We start from the raw sequence: 23757 nt of genomic DNA, 5'->3' as shown, positions 1-23757 counted from the left end.
ATAGATTTTTATACTTTCCTACAGCAGCTTCCCTTACTTTGGTTAATTATATTCTTGATAGATATCCTAATGGCGCCTACACCCGACTCGCCTCAATAGTGTAATTTTTTTAAGAAACGAATGATATTATATTCAGTTTACTGATTTCAACTTCTACGATTTTTGCGACGTAATTGCGTAAACAATAAAACCGGCCAAGTGCGAGTCGGACTCGCGCACGGAGGGTTACGCACCATCAACAAAAAATAGAGCAAAACAAGCATAAAAACGGTCACCCATCCAAGTACTGACTCCGCCCGACGTTGCTTAACTTCGGTCAAAAATCACGTTTGTTGTATGGGAGCCTCACTTAAATCTTTATTTTATTCTGTTTTTAGTATTTGTTGTTATAGCGGCAACAGAAATACATCATCTGTGAAAATTTCAACTGTCTAGCTATCACGGTTCGTGAGATACAGCCTGGTGACAGACGGACGGACAGCGGAGTCTTAGTAATAGGGTCCCGTTTTTACCCTTTGGGTACGGAACCCTAATAAACTTAACACGTTCCCTGTACATGTCTGTAACCTTTTTCAGAAGTCCGTGCTTCCACTATAAATTCACAACTTCAAAGTGGAAGCACACTTGGACGTATGACTTTGTCATATCATTTTGTATCTATATAGGGACTGTCAACGTGATAAAATATTTACGACGTTACACTTATATTCCCGTAGACATATTGTGGTGATTTCTGCATACGCGATTTAGTCCCGTTTTAGTTACCTAGGTAACAACTAGATAAATGGGGCATTATCTATGAAAAGGGTCCTTATTTTCGATGGCGCTTACGCCGGACAGCGTCACGCGGCATTATATTTATATCGGAGCATCGTTAATAATGCCGTAAGCGCCATCGACAATAAGGTCCCTTTTCATAGATAACGTCACAAATAGGTGGATAAGTAACATTAAATATAGTTTGTAGCTTTCTAGTAGAGCCCGAAGGCTTATCCTATTGTCTATTGTTCAGTAAAACCGCACGTGCTACTTACCTGCAAAAAAGGGTCCTTATTATTCTATTTGGCACCTGAGCGCGGGCTAGTCCAACGCTCAAAAAACCAGTGTAGGTGCGCTCTCCGATAACGCGCCTTTGTTACGCATCTCGATGACACATTTTAGACTGGTTCTGTAGCGTTCGACTCGCCGGCACTCAGTAACCGAAGTACCGATTTTTTATGCAGGTGGTTGTGGCACGTGACACGAGCGGTTTTACTTAACAATAGACAATAGGATTAGCCTTCGGGCTCTATTAGAAAGCTACAAACGATACCCTAGTTTGGTTCTAGAGGTGGTCATGATGCATGGCGACAATGATGTTGGTGAGAGCGGTCCTAGCGTCGCAGTTGGGGAAACTGTCAAGTACCTCGCAGGCGGTCGCGATGTGCTCTCGCTGGAGCTGTTTGGTCTGCTCGATGCCGTCACCCTCCAGCACCGCTTTGTATAGCTGTCAACGAAAAAGTGTTTAAGTATGTCAAATAGACGACTATAGAGTCCTGGTCCGACCAGCTATCATGGTCGCATTTTTATCACCTGTCATGGTATGCGTCACTTTCGCCCTTATATATTTGTTAGAACGTGACAGCCATGGTGCCAGCCCTAGGCGCGTCTTACAAGAGTTAACACATTCAGTGCCGAAAACCCGACTATCGGGTAATGATTTCGTTCCCAGGTCGGACGACCCAATAGTCGGGATCGTGGTACTACAGCTTTATATGACGAAATTTTTGGGGCCTGGCGCGGATGTCTTGTTTGGCTCGGTGGCAATGAATGTGTTAAGGTTATCTACATTCAAAATCTAACGATATTGCTCTGCCTGCCGCATTGCAGCATGGTGCGTGGGTATGCCAATTTCAATTATCAAAGTTCTTGAAAGTTAGCTGTGATTGGAAACGGCCCACAACCGTTGGACTTTATTGGTTGAAAAAGATTAACATTATAGGTACCTCCCGGATATGATTTCTGCTACACTCCGCGTATTCTAGTAGTTTGCTAACATATTAGGTGGTGTAAATACCTGATGACTACTGGTTTTATTTAATTGATTACCAGGTGTGCCAGAAAGTATTTATCAATTCGAGTCAATATGTCATTTTTTGTCACATTCTCCATTAAATTGCACCATACTTTCTCGATCCTTATGTACCTATAGAACATACAGTAGGTACTAAGATTTCCACTCACCGCATGGTAGTCAACATCGTGCACGCTCTTCCGCCCAGCCTCGATGTATTCGTACAGCTCGGGTCTTGCTTGAAGAGTGAACGCCAACGGGGCACCGACTAAGGAGAAACGAGAGGGCTCGGGGCCGGAGAACGGTTCCAAGTCAAGGAAGGCTTGCCAGGCTAGGGCTAGGTGGCAGCCGAAGAGGTAGCCCTGGAAATAAAAAAACAACGGGTTGCACTCCAGGAGTGCTGGCAGAAGTGAAAACTCAATCACCATTGCAAAATGTCTGCAGCACTATGTATAATTGAGGTTAACGCCATCTAGCGTTCTTTAGTCGCATTACTTGAAACCCCTAAGCACATCACTGTTAGTACTCGAGTTATATTAATACCAGTTAGAGCGAAACTCGCTAGATGGCATTTAAATCAATAAAGGAAAACTCAATGACATTGAAGTAACAGTTTTTTTGACCAGCTCACGTGTCCGACTTACGTCTTACGGTCACGTGACACCTCTCGCGAGTTTAACATTTTTTCCCCATCACGAAAAGTGCACAGCGCCGCTAAAGAAGTTTTCACTTGAAAAAAGGTTCATTCAGACACTTCTCCCTGAAAAGATAAGGTAGAAATGCAAAGCATTATGATAGACTTAATATAACAATTAGGGCCTTGCAAGCATACCTGCTTCGTTAACTGCTTATTAGACGTCTTGTATCGTCATAAGGAACCACACAAATGAAAAGACAGATACCTGCGTTTGCAGCTTGGGCTGATGGCCGGCCAGCTTGAGCGCGGCGGAGCAACTCTTGCCTAGCAAGGCGCCTGCTGCGAGCACGTGCCGCGCCGCCCACTCGCGCCGCGCGCGCCCTAATACCCCTGTTAGCGGGAGGGGGTCGATCACGCATTCCCATTCTGTGGACAAACAATAAGGTAACCTATTTTAACCAAATTTTCTCAGATTCGATTAAACGGCACGATATCTATCTGACTTACCTACTGAGTTCCTCTAAGTTTAACCACACTAAGAGCCGCAAGAAGCCGTTTTCAGTACCTAACTTAACAACGCTCACGTGTTGATTTTTTTGGGTGTCTTGAAGAGCCGCAATTGTTATTTTAAAGAGCCACGGTACATGGGAAAGTCAAAATAACCTTCAGGATAGTACTTAGTTTATATCACTCCAAGCATAGAATAAATAGTCCAAGCATAAAGTTAAGTAGTTGGTACGTACCTAGCCTAAGAGTAAAAGCGTTAAGTTCAAGAGAAATTGAATACCAACAAGAGAAATCTAAAGTCTAAACACGATTAGCCTACATGACAATGTTCTCTATACACAGTGCCACTTGCGGTGCCTAACCGGTGTCCCGTCAAACCTAGAAGGAAAAGATGTCATTTAGATTTTACCACGGTCTGAGGATTTTACTCAAAAAACACCTACAGGCTTTTTGTTTCTCCGTATTTGTATTCATTTGTTCGAATTAAAACATATAGGGTAGGTATGTATTTTTCTACTTTATCTATACTTTTTCTAAGGGAAAGTTACGAGTAAAAGCTTACCTAATTCAGAGAGCTACAAAAGCAGTATTTATTCCCATTAACCTAGCCTAAAATGGGAAAAAACTACAAATGTTTTGCAGGTCTCACTCAAAAGGGAACAGGTAAGTAGGTAGGTAGAGTTCATCTAGGGTAACTTTGCACCAATTGGAATATAACTAAGTGAGGGAGTTTCATTATAAACGTCACATTTTCATAGAAATTGGACATTAATGACATTGCCACGCTTTATCATTGCAAATGCCATGCAGAGTTAGTTTTGGTCTGACTCTAATATTTGTACATCGAAAAACTGCTCTTGACAATGCAGACAGTGTATACTATCAAAATTGTCTTGTGACTATTGTAAATTAGCATCCTGCAGCAAAACTATGCATTGTAAGGTGTCCAACAACAAGTTGATATCGCCGTATGCTATTTGTGGAGCAAATTCCACTTGGACGTACTTAGTATTCAACACACGACGATCTCGCATTCAGGCCGCATGCGAACCTTAAGGCAGCTCCTTGTGAATTCTAACACATCAAATAGGTACAAAGATGACCAGCTTTGTTTTTTTTTACTGATCATTGTAGGTAGTCACTGAGTACGGAAGAGGAAGGGACAAGCGAGGCTAACCTATCATTTAGTTAAAAAACCCACGTATATTAATTATTAATCATAATGTGGGACCATGGGGATTGGAACCATAGAACTCAAATACAATCGCAAGCGCCCATAGGCTGCGGTGGCCGCTTTATATTAGGCTGGCCGCACGCTTGTTTGCCACCGAGGAGGTATAAAAGTGTTTATAAAAAATTTAAGAGTATACATTGAGGTAGTTTTTCTTTTCTGGATCTCGTTCTGTTCGAGAAACTAGTTACTAAATTAAAGTAATTAAACCTCTATAACAGCCATTCTCAAAGTGTGTTCCGCGGAACCCTAGGGTTCCGCGACACCCCTCCATGGGTTCCGCAAGAATTTAGAATAATAAAATAAGCATAATTATTATGCTTATTAATAAAAAAATACACTTCTAATAACTATTGTTTTATTGTAGGGTTCCATCAAGTATTTCGCTTTCCAAAAGGGTTCCGTCAAAAAAAAAGATTGAGAACCGCTGCCCTATAAGTTAGGGTTTCGATTTCGAAGCAGACTTTATAATTCCTAAACTACTGCGTGCACTAGCTGTTAATGAGTAGGTACGATCATGTTTATCTACGTTTTATTTTAATGATTTCCTGGATTGAACCAATGAGCAGATCACATGCGAAATACGCAGTGCGGAAGGCGCTTTATACCTAGTAGCGATGTGATATTTTGTCAAGAAAATAGTTTGTGTGATCAAACAGAAGTCCCTGTATTATGTACTTGCATTGTAATGAAGAGTAGGCTTCGTCACACAGGCGCGTTTTCCGGGCGGCGCGTGAGCGGGGCGTGAGCGTTTTATATGCAAAAGCGGCGCGCCCCGCTCACGACCCGCCCGGAAAACGCGCCTGTGTGACGAAGCCTTATAGTGCTTGGCGCGCATGTCGCAAAACTAGTTACTAAATGAAACCACTATGTATAAGTTGGGGTTAGGCGATTTCAAAATTCAAAGTACCTAGACTTTGAGTTGACCCAAAAAAAGCTGGTTTATTTTTAAGAGCCCATTAACTTAACGTGCTCACTAGCGCCACTGCTAAATAATTGTGATTATTAAAATTTAACGATAGATAATTAAAAAAGGGGGCAGTTATTTTATATTTAAGTACCTTTTGAATAATACATTATAAAAGTTAATAATAACCCAGTACATAGCGGCCACCTTTTTTAAATACGAGTATCTGTCGTTAAATTTAAATAATCACAATCATTTACCAATGGCGCTAGTGAGCAAGTTGATAGGTTCTTAACTTCTTAACAACACGCTGTTCTTATATTCTTTACCCAGTTGGACGTTATTTGCACTTTAATTTAGCAACAAACTGACGAACTGGCGGATGCGTTCAAGGCTAGCAACTCTGCCCTTTCGAAAATAACTTGTTGCACAGACCGACTGAATTCCACATTCTACTGTGTTGTCACAGTAAATGAAAGTGCAAGCTTGGAGGATATAACCATATTTGCGGGGGAGGGGCACGTCAAATGTATACGTAACCATACGTAGGTAACGTAAAAATAGTCATATCAGATAAACGTCAGTCCATACATTGTGTTTGACCATTGGCCGCCTATTTTCGACAGATTTTAAGAGGGGAACGCCTGTTAATGGCTACTCCGTTTGGTTATATATCCTCTAAACTAAAGGCCCCAGTACACAATGGGCCAGCGTGGGCCATTCTGGGGGACGCATTTATGCGTTAGAGGGAGCAAGTGATATTGCAATCTCATTCTACCGCATGGGTGCGTCCCTTGGACTGTCCGGCGATGGCCCATTGTGTACAGGGGCCTTAAAAGGGCAAGTGAAATCAATGCCAATTTAATTAATGGCCTCTACAAACTCCACAATTTGTTTTTATTATACCCCAACGTAATCTTGCGCATAAATGTGGTTAATCGTTGTGTTGTTGATGAAATAATTTAGGTATTTAAATTACAAATGAATAACAAGATATTACTATCTGAATTGACCTCCAGAATCTCCAGATCAAGTAAGAAACCGAAGATTTTTCCTTTCTGGGTGCGTAGCCAACTTGCCAATCGTTTACTCCGTAGCGGACGGAACGCAACTGTCACTGTCGCACTAATACGTAAGAGTGATAGAGAGAGATGACTACGATACGCTACGGAGCGTTAACGATTGGCACGTTGGCTACGCGCCCTGCTCTACCTCAAAATTCAATTGTACCGTAGCTCCGGCCATGGCTACATATCACAAGCGGATGTATAAGTTTGCTCATTAGATCTTAAGCAAATATTTAAAATTGAGAAACTTGTTGAGGCATGCCAGTTAATCGTTAAATAGACCGAGTACGAGCCTCACGTACTTAATTAAACAGGTATTCCCAACTTAGGTACCTACATTAAACAATACTGGTGGCGCTGATTTTGACATTAAATTATCTACGATCACGCTGCTAATTAGGCTGCCTTTCCAATAAGGCATTGGTTGTCATCTGCGCTCAATAATAGGCTCAATTGTTATAACAACTGACCTGTATGTGGCTCTCCGTCTCCAGCGACCGGCCGCGACGGCAGCGGGTTGTTCTGCTCGTCTCGCTCCCCCAGGAACTCGGCTTCGGCCAGGTCTCGGACCGCTGACGACATCAGCTCCACGAGCTCTTGGTTACAACAACTGACCTGTATGTGGCTCTCCGTCTCCAGCGACCGGCCGCGACGGCAGCGGGTTGTTCTGCTCGTCTCGCTCCCCCAGGAACTCGGCTTCGGCCAGGTCTCGGACCGCTGACGACATCAGCTCGACGAGCTCTTGGTTATAACAACTGACCTGTATGTGGCTCTCCGTCTCCAGCGACCGGCCGCGACGGCAGCGGGTTGTTCTGCTCGTCTCGCTCCCCCAGGAACTCGGCTTCGGCCAGGTCTCGGACCGCTGACGACATCAGCTCGACGAGCTCTTGGTTATAACAACTGACCTGTATGTGGCTCTCCGTCTCCAGCGACCGGCCGCGACGGCAGCGGGTTGTTCTGCTCGTCTCGCTCCCCCAGGAACTCGGCTTCGGCCAGGTCTCGGACCGCTGACGACATCAGTTCGACGAGCTCTTGGTTTCTGGATACAAAAAAAAGACTGTTATATGCCTTGGACCGTTTCCTTTAATTTCATTTTGAGCCCTTATGTGTTATTATTTAATTTGTGATTGATGAGTTTAAGCCCGAATTACGCCAGTGGTATGAAAAACGCAAACATAATTACTCGTATATATTTAAATGTTTACAATTAACTTGATCATACGTAGCAGACAATCATTAAGGCCCACTCAACAGAAAATCAAATCAAAAAATCAACAATATTAAATTGGTCAGCACCGCGCCTTAATTACATATTACTTAGTTAAGTTACTTGATTTAAGGCTTCGTCACACAGGCGAGTTTTCCGAGCGGCGCGTGAGCGGGGCGTGAGTGTATGTAAAAGCGGCGCGCCCCGCTCACGCACCGCCCGGAAAACGCGCCTGTGTGACGAAGCCTTTAAGCTCTTAATTTAAGCGCTGAAATTAACGAAAATCAAAAATACACGGTGTGTATAAAAATTATAAGTACCTACTTATATCAAAAGTAGTTTCATTTAGAACACGACATTCATAAACTATCGCTAAGTTACGTTTCATTAATTTAAGAGATGATTTTTTGTGCAAACGAGTTTGTTGCGTAATGCGATTCTACGATGTAAGTAGCGTGAAAGCGTTTTTGACACGGATTCCACTCCAAACGACCCGGCTTGGTATCAATATGAATAGACATTATGGTATGATGCAAGGTTAGTGGTTTTCCTTTTTCATTGCTGATTTGGACTGGTATATTGAACAGGTGCACAAAATGGCATCAACATGGCGCGGTGCTTTACTTTTAAGTGGTAACTTGGTAAGAATTATCCACAGGAGCAACCAATTTTGTTCTTAAATTTGTTTATACCCCAACCAGGGATGTTGCGGATGCAGATTTTTTGACATCCGCGGATGCGGATGCGGATGCGGATATTTAAAGGCTCACATCCGCGGATGCGGATGCGGATGCGGATGTCAAGATTAGGTACTTAGAAAACGTCAAATATTCCATTTTTAGTATTTTGTTATTAAAAAAAAACGAAACGTTTAGTATTTGAGCAAGAATACAGGTGCGTTATATTTAATAAACAGTAACTTGGCCGACTTTTCTGGATCTAGACGATTTCGTTATAGGTAATGACGAAATTACCTAGCACTTACGCCGCCACTAAGACGTTCCTGTACCGACTTGTTCGACATCCGCATCCGCATAAGCTCCGCATCGATTTTATGCGGATGCGGATGCAGATGCGGATGTTGAAAATAATGCGGAAGTTCCGCGGTTGCGGATGCGGATGCGGATGTTCGCAACATCCCTGACCCCAACGTACAAATGGACTTCTTAAGCAGTTAAGATAAGAGAATCATTTGACACTAAACGGCACAAAATGGGGATGCATTTAAATATTGAATTTAACAATCATTTTTATAACTTCCTTAACGCACTTACAATGTATTCTCGACAGAGGTATCAAATCATTGATTTACAAATTTTTATAGTAATTGTAAAATACAAATTAAGTCTTTCTCTTATGTGATTAAGTAATAGCCACGGACCTATTTATATGTTGTTTTTTTCTGTTATGAAACTATAGGTCTATTCTTATCTTATTGTCTTTAAAATATGTACCTACATAAACCATGTATGACTGTTTGTTTCTGAATAAATAAAAATAAAATATAATAACAAGCTTTCTATTTGGGTGTTCCTTGAATTGAATGCTCAATTCGCACAATGCGCATTGCGCACACTTTCGCTGCTTTCTTGCAGGAAGCAAGATCGTACGCGCTAGTATGAATTAACACGGAAACATAAATTGTAGTAAGTTCTAAGGACAATTACGATCCTTACAGGTTTACCTTGAATTAATTTATATAGTCTGACAAACCAATTTGTCATTCGAAAAGGCGCGTATAGGTAGGTATTTCAAATTTAGTATGAGAGATCGAGCCATCGCGCCTACATTTATAAAATTCGCCGCTTATTTCTTCTAACAAAATTGGTAAATATACATACTACTTAATGTACATATAAGCGTTTTGTCCGTGTCATACGTTTATAATGATTTTTTTGCGTTTTTATGCTGCGTTACTCTTAATTCTTCAACTGAACTCGAATCTCAACACAGGCTTACTAAAGCTCTTTACTTTTATCTCCAGTAGTTCGTATTTTAGTTTGTATTTTAAATGTATTAAGGAATAAATGAGGCTATAATAATAATAGTTCTTTATGAACATGCTTATAATTATATTCGTACGCCGTATGCGAGCATATTTTTATATTTTTTTCATAAAAAGGCCTACAATACTAATTATCGTGGCTTACGTTGTATAGCTGACTGAGAATCAAAACTAATGCTATAAGTATAAAGACGATTATCTATTCCATGTTGGTAATGCTAATGTGCGGTTTACGTCTTTCACTTTTATTCTCGACTTGTTCAATGTTCATGAATGGACTTAGCCTACCTGTCCTTCAGTTAGTTATTTTAGAAGCATTACTAAAAAAAAAGCGGCCAAGTGCGAGTCGGACTCGCCCATGAAGGGTTCCGTATTTAGGCGATTTAGGACGTATAAAAAAAAAACTACTTACTAGATCTCGTTCAAACCAATTTTCGGTGGAAGTTTACATGGTAATGTACATCATATATTTTTTTTAGTATTATCATTCTCTTATTTTAGAAGTTACAGGGGGGGGGGACACACATTTTCCTTTAGACGCATAAAACCACAAACGCGAAATACCAATCCCAGGTTTTTTGGTATTGTGCGGACTTCTAAAAAATATTACGCAAAACGCCAACTACGCATAATACCACAAACGCGAAATACCAACCTGACGTGTTGTGGTGTTTGGCGATTTTATTTATTACGCAATATACCAAACACTTACAATACCACAAACGCGAAATACCAACTGGAACTTGTAAAATATAATATTTACAATCGAAGTATAATACCTTTCATCAACAACAGCCATTCGTTATCTAAAGAGGTTTCATTTTATAAGGACCTACTTGTCTATAGTTTTAATACATAAGATTTCGAACCTATGGTTTCCAAAACGGCCGACTTATTTTGAAACTGTAGTCTACAGACGGCAAGGCGGACATGCATCTAGTTGGTATTTCGCGTATCGTGTTAGTTGGCATTTCGCGTACTGTGATAGGTGGTATTCCGCATACATGGTATTTAGCGTGATTTGTGTTTTGCGTAATTTCATGTTGGCGTTATGCGTAGTTGGTGTTTTGCGTAGTTGGTGTTTCGCTTAAGTGGTTTTTTGCGTAGAGTTGGCGATTCGCGTTTGTGGTTTTATGCGTCAAAAGGCACATTTTACCACTTTGGAAGTGTCTCTCGCGCAAACTATTCAGTTTAGAAAAAAATGATATTAGAAACCTCAATATAATTTTTGAAGACCTATCCATAGATACCCCACACGTATGGGTTTGATGAAAAAAAAATTTTTGAGTTTCAGTTCGAAGTATGGGGAACCCAAAAAAATTTATTGTTTTTTTTCTATTTTTGTGTGAAAATCTTAATGCGGTTCACAGAATACATCTACTTACCAAGTTTCAACAGTATAGTTCTTATAGTTTCGGAGAAAAGTGGCTGTGACATACGGACGGACAGACAGACGGACAGACGGACAGACGGACAGACAGACAGACATGACGAATCTATAAGGGTTCCGTTTTTTGCCATTTGGCTACGGAACCCTAAAAACAGCCAATGCGTGAGTAGGTCAATGCGTACACTGTCAGAAGTAATGTTCTGACCTTTCCTAAAATATTCCCACAGCACTGGAACAAATCTTTAAAATCTAGAGTGGCTTAATGACTTGCACTTTCTTTGATAGCTACTGCTCAGGTCAGTGGATTTTAACCGGTGGTTTGCGGGCCACTGGTGGTCCCTGAAAGCAGTTGACATGCTAAGTTTTCATAGAAACCGGGTACCTTCACTATCACTACATAGTATAAAACAAAGTCACTTCCCGCTGTCTGTCTGTCTAATATCTGTATGTATGCTTAGATCTTTAAAACTAGGCAACGGATTTTGATGCGGGGTTTTTTAATAGATAGAGTGATTCAAGAGGAAGGTTTTTGTATAGGTAATTTGTTAACCCGTGCGAAGCCGGGGCGGGTCGCTAGTTATGTATATAGGTATTTTAGTAGTACCAATACCACTGTTTATGTATTTTATGTAAATAAATGATTCATTGCCCATAGGTAGTATATGCGATATGTATGTACAGTCAGCATCAAAAGTAGCAGGCGAAACAACACATTTCCAAATAGTGTTAATATTATCTACAGTTTGCGTTCAAAAGTATCTGCCACACTCTAATATCCTCCAAAGGTCCATCCATACAAATGAACAACCCTAAATTAGCCACTGAAATTTGAACCTATAGTGCAGGGGATAGAGTTGACTTCTATTTGTTTGAAAATTAAACGAAACAAATGAAATGCAACTCTGTTCCAATTGAATATGGTTTAAATTCATCGAACTGAAGAAGTTCTATAGGTAGGACCCTGGGCCTTAGAAGGCTAGTGCTCTATTTGTAGAGACATACGAGTATATCTCTTTTTTTTGTTATGATTTTAGAGAATGGAAGATACTTTTTACACGTAGTCTGATACGTTATTTTTGACTCTGCCTGTACTAAATACCTGTACCTACATGTATGCTTGCGTGCCAGATAGAGCGTAGTTTATTCAATACCTCCGACATAAAAGATAATTAGCAAAAACCGGTTATTGAAAGTCTGGTTTATTGTAAATATTTCTTAAAAAGTAAAACTTGTTCTCCCTTAATATCTTTAGCACATTGGTCTGAGCAATGCGGTAGTTCTATCTTGATCAGCTCAAACTTTAAGATGAAAGCAATCACTTTGAACATTTATTAAACAACTGGGGCATTTCATATGAAGCGGACAGGAAAAAAAAAGTGAGGTTCCCGAATTTGTTTATATTTGGTTTAGTTCTTCTTCTAGAAGGTATAAAACCGGACGCCAAATATTTTTTATATATGACGTTTATTTTAAAAATTATGAGCTTTTCAAAAATTACCGTAATTGAAATTCCGATTTTTTTAAACTCGAATATCGAATAATTAAAATATATAACTTATTCCGTTTTTATTTATTTTTCAAAATTGATTTCTTTGCTGAAAAGATCATTAAAAATTCTATAGAAAACGCTTGGTTTAATAATAAGTTATATATTTTAATTATTCGATATTCGAGTTTAAAAAAATCGGAATTTCAATTACGGTAATTTTTGAAAAGCTCATAATTTTTAAAATAAACGTCATATATAAAAAATATTTGGCGTCCGGTTTTATACCTACTAGAAGAAGAACTAAACCAAATATAAACAAATTCGGGAACCTCACTTTTTTTTTCCTGTCCGCTTCATATGAAATGCCAATGCCCCAACTGTGAAAGTCCAACCAATCAACAAGTTAATTATAATCAATAAGGGTTGTACACTTGCATGTGATACCTACTTTTAAAGTTGGGTTGGGGTTGCGTTTAAGGTAGGTATTGTGTCAACTTATTTAAATATGACTAACGCTAGAACGGCCCGGGTCCGGTCCAAGCCGTCCAACGCTACGTTTTCTATGATCGATGATCACGTGATGCTTTCTATAAAAACAAGTGTCGGGCGCTTCGGGCCGGACCCGGGCCGTTCTGGCAGGTAGGTTATGCACATGAATGTACAACGTTAACGTATTATTATTTATACAATACAACTATAACTGTTTTCTTCATTATGTCTTACCAGATCCGCTTTGTACAGACAGCAGCAGAAGTTGCTAAGCGGGCGAGGTGGTCAAAATGATCTTGACGCGACTTTATTGTTAAGAGAATAAGAGCGTGTCAAGGCAATTTTGAACACCTCGCCCGCTTAGCAACTTCTGCTGCTGACTGTACAACCTATCTGTTACGTATGACTTATGCTTCACTATAAGCTTTTTCCTAGTCTAATTTGAGCCATGGATTATCATCAGTACCATTTAACTGAAGACGTGAAGACAGACTTAGACTGGATGCCCGTGGCAAAGTGGAAGTATTGTGAATAGGGTCAGGGGGCCAATTTGACTCTGCCAATGGGCAGAGGCAATATGTTACGGTAGAGCTGGCAAATTGTGCAGTTTGAGTGTTGTACATACTCCGTATGGTTAAGCACCGTTACTGCTCTAGTGATCCTAAAACTAAAGATTCTACCGACAATGATTAAGATATAATTATACATATAATGCATACGTACATTTAATTTGATATCCTGCTGTCAGAAGTCATTATAAGTACCTAATAACAGATTTCTAATGACGCCGAGGTCGGGATTCATGATGCATTAAACAGCCAGCCACATTATTAATAACAATCACACGCTATTTGTGTAAACGTAGATACTTGTCCTTAAACGATTCGCTGACCGAAAGTGAATGCCTTGAGCTGCGTTTACGTGTTAAGGGACACAGTTAAGTACATGTTGAAGGGAGACACAGATACAAGGCTGTACTCTGTACCTTTATTGAATGGTTAAACCGTGAACTAAATCTAGGTAAAGGGTACTTTCTAGTACCAGATACCTGATTTTCACTGTCTTGAGCAATCATTACAATAAGAACCGATAATACTGGTAGTACATGTATTAACATAGAGAAGTTCGTTGGCCCCATTACATAGTGTGTAAGTGTCCTAAAAAGTAGTAGGTACATGTTGACTCCGCCTTTAATTCGCCATGAGGCCATTAAGAATACCTACTTCTATTTGTAACGGTAAAAAACTAGTACCTCACAACTCACAACAATCTTCAGAATGGTTCGAAGGAGCCGTTACAAAACGCCTATGAATGGCATTATAATTTTTTTTTTGATTAAGTGGACGCAAACTTACATTACAGTTCCAAATTATAAAGCACCTACTCGTAAGTATACCTATACGGGCTAGATTTTTAGGGTTCCGTAGCCAAATGGCAAAAAACGGAACCCTTATGGATTCGTCATGTCTGTCTGTCTGTCTGTCCGTCCGTATGTCACAGCCACTTTTTTCCGAAACTATAAGAACTATAATGTTGAAACTTGGTAAGTAGATGTATTCTGTGAACCGCATTAAGATTTTCACACTAAAATAGAAAAAAAAAAACAATTAATTTTGGGGGTTCCCCATACTTAGAACTGAAACTCAAAAAAAAATTTTTCATCAAACCCATACGTGTGGGGTATCTATGGATAGGTCTTTAAAAATGATATTGAGGTTTCTAATATCATTTTTTTCTAAACTGAATAGTTTGCGCGAGAGACACTTCCAAAGTGGTAAAATGTGTGTCCCCCCCCCCCTGTAACTTCTAAAATAAGAGAATGATAAAACTAAAAAAATATATGATGTACATTACCATGTAAACTTCCACCGAAAATTGGTTTGAACGAGATCTAGTAAGTAGTTCTTTTTTAATACGTCAAAATCTCCTAAATACGGAACCCTTCATGGGCGAGTCCGACTCGCACTTGGCCGCTTTTTTCAATGAGGCACTGTGAGGGCGGCAACCAACCAGATTCCGTGCTGCTACGCTAAAATGGTCCTATTAAATAGAACACCCACCCCTAACTTTTTAATTCACGATTATTGCAGGAATTAACGATTTTTGACATTTGCAGGTTTTGGAAAAAAAAATAGTAAGACTTTTTATTCAGGATAACAACACAAGCTTCTTCGAAATCAACCTAGGTTAGGGCACAAGAAAAACCACAAATAGAAGAAAGTGTTTCTCATACATTTAGTGTATCTATCTACGTGCAACATGCTTTTTAGTTTTCGGTAAGTATAGTATCAATATGAAGTTCCCGATTTAGGCCACAAGATAACACATCTGCCTCTGAAAAACTTACCTCAAGTTCGCAAGCTCCGAGCACGAATTAGCGAGCAGGTAGTCTCCGCTGAGCAGCGCTATTTTGTTGCCAAAGGTCATGTCGTCGGGCTCAGCCACGGTGAGCTGCCGAGTGTTCATGTTCACCAGCGCCTTGTGGACCAGGTGGGACGTCCGGATCATCTCCGTCACCTCGGCTAATGCGCGTTGGCTGTGGAAGAATGAAGAGTCACAATCACTGGGTCACAAAGTTAATCTACAGTTCACATTGACATTTATCTTTTTGTACCGTAAAATGGGGTGAGTAGGGTCAAAACTGAAATTCAAACCTCGATAACATTTTTATTTGACATATGAAAACTGAATGGTGTATATAATAAGTGTTCCGGACGTTTGTATTTTAGTTTTTATTTTATTTTGGGTAGTTCCATTTCATAACATTGACGATAAAGAGGAAAACCCACCTCACCCCGTAGTGCCTCGTATTTGGGGTGAGAGGGGTTTTCATACAAAGGTGATTTTGGAAGATTGTTGGATCGATTTTTTTTTTTATTATGCGTATTACTATAGCTCCATTTTTAATTGGAATACATTATTTTTGTAGCAGTAGCCTTAAAATCCCTTCTCACCCCCCTCTCAAACCTTCTCTCCCCATTCATAACCCACCTCTCCCCGCGAAACCTACTCACCCCGTTTTACGGTACTCAAAATGTTTAATTAACAGTAAAGGTGATACTATCCAAATTTTTTATACTCCCGAAAACTACATCGCACGACGGATCGGGTCCAGTTTTGAGCGAAGTCACAACCAGAAATTAGGCTCACCTAATACCCTTAACTTTCAGGTTCGGGATCATTTTAGGCCTTTTTGTATATAAAGGCGATTTACCTACTATATCTATGTCTGCGAATACCGCGGGTTTTTCCACGCGGGTTTTTAATGATATCCACTCATAACCAATAGTAGATACCTATATATGTGGGTTAATTGTAGTTGTAGCTTCAGTAAGCCGCTGAGGCCTGAGATGAAAGTGACACTGACGATTAATCAAAACGAACTTATATCGTGACGATAATGACGTCACGATATAAGTTCGTTTTGATTAATCATCTAGGCTAGCAAAATATTCAACCTTACGTTCGCTTTCGCTAATAAACTTTAAAAAAACTTGGGAAGGCACACTTTGAAATTGAAAAATCACGTTATCACGTCGCCGGTGTAAAGAAATACAAAGTATTACAATTTTATTAACTATTCTTACACTATTATCACAGTATTCTTATTTTTATTTTTTATTTCAATCACGTTGCTGTGGCCCCCCGTCAATTTGCAGAACACGATCATTGTGTGGGTAGTGTGGGTTAAATGGACCGATATTCTTCTCCAAATTGCTTAGATCGACTTTTAGAACGGTAAACCCGTTTAAATAAAAAAACGGAAAACCAAGTTGAAATTGTCGCCGTAGATTGGCGAGTGGGTACAAAAGTATATAAAATCAGCAGACTCTGCCTGATTGGTTTTTTTAGGAATATATTTTAGCTTACAGGATGATGGAGATATCTTAATATTTTACCGGGGCAAATTAAACAGCCTGAATCCACCAGTAATTTCTCTTTCAGAAAAAAACTTGTAAGTAATTACGAGTAGGTGAGGTGTAAATACTGATACATTCAACATACTACATCTAAGAACAATTTTTTTGTCAACTTTGCTAGCCTTACTCTGATAACGTCATAAAATACCTAAGAATAGCGTCGCGTGACCATCACGTGACGTACCACGAAAGAACACGAAACGTTGCGCACGCATTGCCTTCGAGTTTCACTGTTTTGTTTGTCTACATTGTTTACTACGGAAACATTTAGGTCATTATAATGGAACCTAATGAAACCTGCACAAAATGAGTTTTCAAGTGCTTGCGTGCGGAATTGTCACGAAAATGTTTACACGGATTAAAGGATGACTCACGTTAGACCGGGCCGTGGCCGAGCGTTGTTCGGGCCGGAGCACCCTACAAATCTTCCTCGTATATTTTACTAACTTTTCGCCTCTCGTCAAGCAACTTGATTTGGAGACTAATTCATTCGTGGACTTTACCTGTGTAACACTCCAGCAGCTTTGTCTTGCTCCATGTCTGGTATCTCTGGGCTGTGGCCGGCCGCCTTCGACACCAGCAGCACGATGAGCCCCCACGCCTGCATGTTGTTCTTGTGTATTACCTGTGTAACACTCCAGCAGCTTTGTCTTGCTCCATGTCTGGTATCTCGGGGCTGTGGCCGGCCGCCTTCGACACCAGCAGCACGATGAGCCCCCACGCCTGCATGTTGTTCTTGTGTATTACCTGTGTAACACTCCAGCAGCTTTGTCTTGCTCCATGTCTGGTATCTCGGGGCTGTGGCCGGCCGCCTTCGACACCAGCAGCACGATGAGCCCCCACGCCTGCATGTTGTTCTTGTGTATTACCTGTGTAACACTCCAGCAGCTTTGTCTTGCTCCATGTCTGGTATCTCTGGGCTGTGGCCGGCCGCCTTCGACACCAGCAGCACGATGAGCCCCCACGCCTGCATGTTGTTCTTGTGTATTACCTGTGTAACACTCCAGCAGCTTTGTCTTGCTCCATGTCTGGTATCTCGGGGCTGTGGCCGGCCGCCTTCGACACCAGCAGCACGATGAGCCCCCACGCCTGCATGTTGTTCTTGCCATTGTAGATCAGGTTTCTGTGGGCGATATTATACAAAGTAAGAGACACAGAAATTAGATTACGCAAATTCCGATAGCGATTGATTAAATCCCTTACGCGATTAAGATATAGGTGGATCAAACACATTTTAGAAAAACTTCTGTGGGCCAACGGCTCTGGTACCTACACAAATCCCGTTTTTTTATTTGAGTCTCAAGTACCCACCGAAAAAAAATTAGGTATCCCGCCTGTAAGTAGGTAAGTGTGCAGCGTAAAAAATTGCTTTAGATTCTCTTAACTTTGCAATGTCTACAGGAAAAACGCAAACGAGTTACGCAAATGTGTATACGGATAGGCCCGTGAAATAGGCACTATTGGGCAAAAGTATGTACAATACTTATTATTAATAAACTAGGTGTATCCTACTTACAGGAAAAAAAAGCGCTGGTGGCCTAGCGGTAAGAGCGTGCGACTTGCAATCCGGAGGTCGCGGGTTCAAACTCGCGGCTCGTACCAATGAGTTTTTCGGAACTTACGTACGAAATATCATTTGATATTTACCAGTCGCTTTTCGGTGAAGGAAAACATCGTGAGGAAACCGGACTAATCCCAATAAGGCCTGGTTTACCCTCTGGGTTAGAAGGTCAGATGGCAGTCGCTTTCGTAAAAACTAGTGCCTAGGTGAGGGTGGGGAGGGTCGATCCCTAGGGGACACTTGGTAAACTTCATTTTTAATCAAACCAATCGAGATAAAAAAATTTGCACTGGTAACACTCATTCATTCGTTCCTAACTTCACGTTCTGTCATGGCACTGTATCGGAAAAGTCAGTGGTTCAAAAATGGCGGACGGTGAAAGATTTTCTGCGTACTATATTCATTTTTCGGTAAGCTTTAACTGGATTTATTTTATAATATGAGATGGAAATGATGTTAGTGAGTGTGCTTATTTTATTTGTTGTTTATTGAAGTGATGATTAACTTGGATTACATTGATATACGCGAACACACGTTTCGAGTACGGCACGTTTTATAATCTTACTATGTATGGGGAGACTTTGTCTTTTTCTTCAGGGGAGATATGATTCCGGGATCATGTCACCCACAAAGCGATCAAGTATACATTGTAATAAATTTACTTACAAAATGATTCATAGAGCTATCATAAATATTTTCTTTTCTTTAGTAAATCATGCCGCAAAAGTACGACCAGAGAAACACTGATTTAAACTTTCAAGGTTTTTGACTCACTATTGTTTTTTAAAACGGGATTTAATGGCGTATAATTCAGTTTTTAATTATACAACCGACTCCGAACTCCGAAAACGGAATTATCCCCGTGGCCTTTGAAAAGACTAACTAAAGTTGACATCAACATTTTACGAACTACCCGCACTTGGTCTTGTTTATCAAGTTAAACGTTTTACACACAGGGGATGTTACTCGGTCGACAAACAACACTTATAACGATATTTGGTTTTCAACCGGCGATATTTGTTTTTATGCATGAAATGCTATTTCAATGGCTTTCCGACCTTATGTACTATAGAACCGACGGTCCATAGAAAGGATTTTAGGATTATGCAGCTCAAACACCGTCCTCGAAACGTGAGCAGTAAATTTCTAAACTTATTTATTATAGTAAACAATAACGACCAGAGATGGGTAAAAAAAATAAAATTGCTGTAGGTATCTGACGCTAAAAATACCTTCATAATATGTAACTTTAAAAAATTTAGCTTGTTATAAGAAATTTTATGTTAATAACTTAGATTTTTGGTTTTTTTTTAACTTTTTTTTTGTTCAAAAATTGATTCCCTATTTTATGTTGTTTTATGGATAATACGATTACATTGTTTTTTAAAAGTATAAGATTATGGATTAATATGTGTTTGATATCTTCATATATTAATTTTCTGTAGATAAAGTGAATAAATTAATGTAGCTACTACCCTCGAAATATGACATTGCCGCTTAAAATCTTTTTACCAAGTGTCCCCAAATCTGGAAGACTTGATCCCTTCGGCTTAGACATCTGATTACCGGAAATACAACTTCAAAGCATGGAAGATGCAATATATATATATGTTTGCTGTGTATTTTACAAATTATAGATGCATTGCTAATAGCGATCCGAGTTATATAATCAACGAGAATCTGGTATGGGGAGACATGGTAAAAATCTGTTTACCATGTGTCCCAAGAACCAGGGTCACTTGATCCCCCTAGGATCAAGGCTCCCGACCAGGGGTAAACAAGTCTCCCTTACATAGGGGACACATGGTAAAAGTCAACAGTATGGGTTTTCATTAAATAATGGTCTAATTTATTGCACAAATCTGTTCTAATTCAAACTATTAATGAAGAGATAAATTCTGAATCGTATGGTCTATAAAGTTTTTCAATACTACAAATAGTTAAGAAAATGTATGCTAAAAACAAAAGGGGTGATCAACCCTCCCCAGTTTCCCCTATGCCAATTCCTGGGATTAGTTGCCAAGCCGAGCCCAGGCTCCCATGAGCCGAGGCAAAATGCCGGGACAACGCGAGGAAGATGATATCCTACTTACAGACTTTACAGTAGTAAAAATTTTATGTAATTTTTTTTTATTTCAAGTTAAATACTTACGGAAAATTTTACAAGAAAGTTTAGGTACTATTTACGAGAAACGGATAGCGATTATTACAATTACATACGTAACTCGTTAAGTATTAATACCTTATTAACACGTTACTTACCTATGACTACAAATAAGATAAAATAGTGTAGGTATTTTTTTTTTTCACAACACACAATTCACAGTTCGTTGCGCAAAATTTTATTGAAGGTTATTGTACTATACAAGTTTTTATTTGTACTTAGGTACATTGAACAGACCTAACCAGCTAATAATGAGATACCTAATAACTGCGTGTTGCAAATCGCGCATTGAAATTACGAAACTTGCACGAACGCGCGCTGGTGCGGCTATCGAATACCTAATTAATTTGGGATGTTAGTAAAGTGCGTAATGTAATTTACCAGCTAAATGTGGAAAAAACGGATAAAACATTACTGAACGTCTTCGATCTAGTTAGTATCGAACACTATATAGGTAGGAGATTATTTATGTTCAAAGTTTTATATAAACTGTTGCGTGTCTTACGCGTGTTCCTTAGGTACGCAGTTTACCTAGCTTAATAACTAGGTACATAAATTGAATCAATACAATTAGAGTGAAAATAATAGACAGTATATAATATACGTTGTTTTTGGCGTGTGTTTCTATACTCACTTGGCAGTTTTCAATAAAGGATGATTGCTCCCGACTAATTTTCGCAAGTGCAAAGCGACATTCGCAATTTCATCACTCATAACCCATCGGAGACTAAGAAAAGAAGTTGGGTATCCCACGATTTTCTCTGCTTCGCTCACTGCGCGGTTCCAATCTGGTTTTGGCGTGTGTTGAGCAATCGTGACGCGGTGGGCCTCTGATGTGCTCAAGTCCCTTCCCGAACAAGGTCCACGTAATTTCGACACCAACGCGCTTGTAGAAGAAACTTTCACTATATCGGCCCTAACGACACTACGTAAACGACTCAAACTCATTCTGGTGATTTGTAAACACTCCTTTGAAAACGAATAAAAACTTTTGAACGGTTTAGAACTTTAAAATAGCAGTAAACACTGTAAAATCACTCCGAGAGAACTAACACGTTACACAATATTTTACACTGAAGTTTTCTAGGGTTTATGCAAGTATTGCATAAATCAGAATGTCTTTCGTAAATAAACTAAGGAGCGAAGTAGCTGCGCGAGAGTCGCCTTCCACTTTCGCGCGAAAATAAGTAACTGACAGTTTGGCTGATGGCTCAGATGGCTGACCGGAACTCAAAGTTGGATTGAATGAATGAATGATTCTCTACCAAAGTGAATGTGATGATGTAAATATACTTGGTCAACCAGATCTTGGTCAACAGTAGAAAAAGGCGGCAAATTTGAAAAATGTAGGCGCGAAGGGATATCGTCCCATAGAAAATTTGAATTTCGCGCCTTTTTTTACTGGCAAGATTTGGTTGACCAGCTTTAAATTGTTAAAGGACTGTCTCATTTCAAACATAGACAGAGAGAACATACTATTTTTGTTTTACACTAGTACTAGCACCCAAAAGAAAAGGATGGGTATAGTTTCTTTTGTTCTTATTTACTGACAAATTGGTTTGACCAACTATATATTGTTGAGGGGATCAGCGGATAGTGTAAACACACTCTTATAGGCAGATTAGACTCTCGCGCGAGCCACGAGACGAGCCGCGAGCCGCGCGACGAGACGCGAGTGTAAGCGGTGGGCTCGCGGCTCGTCTCGTGGCTCGCAAGCTCGTCGAGCTAATATAATTTAAACACTAACGGCACGGCATAAGGTTTATAACCGAATGACAAGCCGAACGCGAGTGTAAACGGTGACTCGCGTCTCGTGGCGCGGCTCGTCACGTGGCTCGCGCGAGAGTCTACATAGGCAGTTACTTGAAGCGGAAATTACGCAAATGACCGAACGAGAATGGGTTCGAATGAGTCCGGTTAATGCTCAACCCAGGAATGTACAGCCCAATAATTGGCGTCCACTTTTTTGGACGCGAGTTATTGGGTTGTACATTATTGCCCTGTCCAAACAGTGGCTTCATATTATTGGCACGGACCAAGCTTGTACACCCTGATAACGCTCAACCCAATAATACACGACCCAATAATACGAATCCATTTAGTGAACGCCGAATATTGGTCGCATATTATTGGCCCGTACCGATAATGCTCGACCTGGGATTGCTCAACCCAGGAATGTACAGCCCAATAATTGGCGTCCACTTTTCGCTGCATACCACAGACTATAAATATTTGACACATAGAGTGATATTCTAGGGATGGGACGACGATTTTTAAGTGTACGATTCAATAATGTTGTCATGCGCAAAAAATAAAGCAAATACTGTACTGGTATTATGATGTATTATAGCTGGTCAACCAAATCTTGTCAGTAAAAAAAGGCGCGAAATTCAAATTTTCTATGGGACGTTATCCCTTCGCGCCTACATTTTTCAAATTTGCCGCCTTTTTCTACTGTCAAGATCTGGTTGACCAAGTACATAAATTATAATTTGTCAAAGGACTGTCTCATTTCAAACATAGACAGAGAGAATCATACTGTCTTTGTCTTACACTAGTACTAGCACCCAAAAGAAAAGGATGAGTATAGTTTATAGGATGAGTATTTTTTTGTGGTAACACACTATCGCACCGCCCGCGACCTTGGTGCGTGGCACCCATAAGTGAGAGCGAGAAAGAGATATCTGTCTCTCGCTCTTATTTATGGGTGCGACGCACCAAGGTCGCGTTGCAGTGCGGTGCGATAGTGTGTTATCACTTTTATATACTTACAATTTGGTTTGACCAACTATATATTTCTTTGTCATAAGCCCCCTCCACACTCATGCGCGAATCGAGGCGCGAAGCCGCGAACGCGAGTGCGGAGTCGATTTCGCAGAGTGAGGAGGGGGCCTAAGGTGGAAGTTGGTGGAAGGATATTATGGTCTTGTTACGGAGCTCCTGGATGTGGTGGTGCAATTTAGGAGGATGTCGTCGGCGTATTGCATGATTGTGGTTGCCATTTTGGTTGTTTTAAGCCCCCTCCAGACAATGTGCGTGAATCGCGGCGGGAAAAAGCGAACGGGAGTGTGGATGGGGCTTTAGAGGCGGTCCAGATTTTAAGGCCCCAGTACACAATGGGCCATCGCCG

General features: G+C 40.3%; 1 protein-coding gene across 1 annotated transcript; it reads right to left on the bottom strand.

The window, feature by feature from the left end:
• Window positions 1–1324: 1324 nt before the first annotated feature.
• On the bottom strand, window positions 1325–21799 carry LOC134650349 (all trans-polyprenyl-diphosphate synthase PDSS2). Its single transcript, XM_063505311.1, has 7 exons — window positions 21262–21799; window positions 17894–18025; window positions 15330–15518; window positions 7308–7441; window positions 2956–3116; window positions 2224–2415; window positions 1325–1486 (listed from the first exon to the last, which is right to left on the bottom strand). The coding sequence occupies exons 1-7, from the start codon at window positions 21573–21575 to the stop codon at window positions 1325–1327; spliced, it is 1284 nt and encodes a 427-aa protein (XP_063361381.1). The 5' UTR covers window positions 21576–21799.
• Between the last annotated feature and the right edge of the window lie 1958 nt (window positions 21800–23757).

The sequence above is a fragment of the Cydia amplana genome, chromosome 8, assembly GCF_948474715.1.
Source record: "Cydia amplana chromosome 8, ilCydAmpl1.1, whole genome shotgun sequence".
Taxonomy (NCBI): Eukaryota; Metazoa; Arthropoda; class Insecta; order Lepidoptera; family Tortricidae; genus Cydia; species Cydia amplana.
The sequence above is the reverse complement of the archived record's forward strand: the minus strand, read 5'-3'. Positions and strand labels throughout refer to the sequence as shown.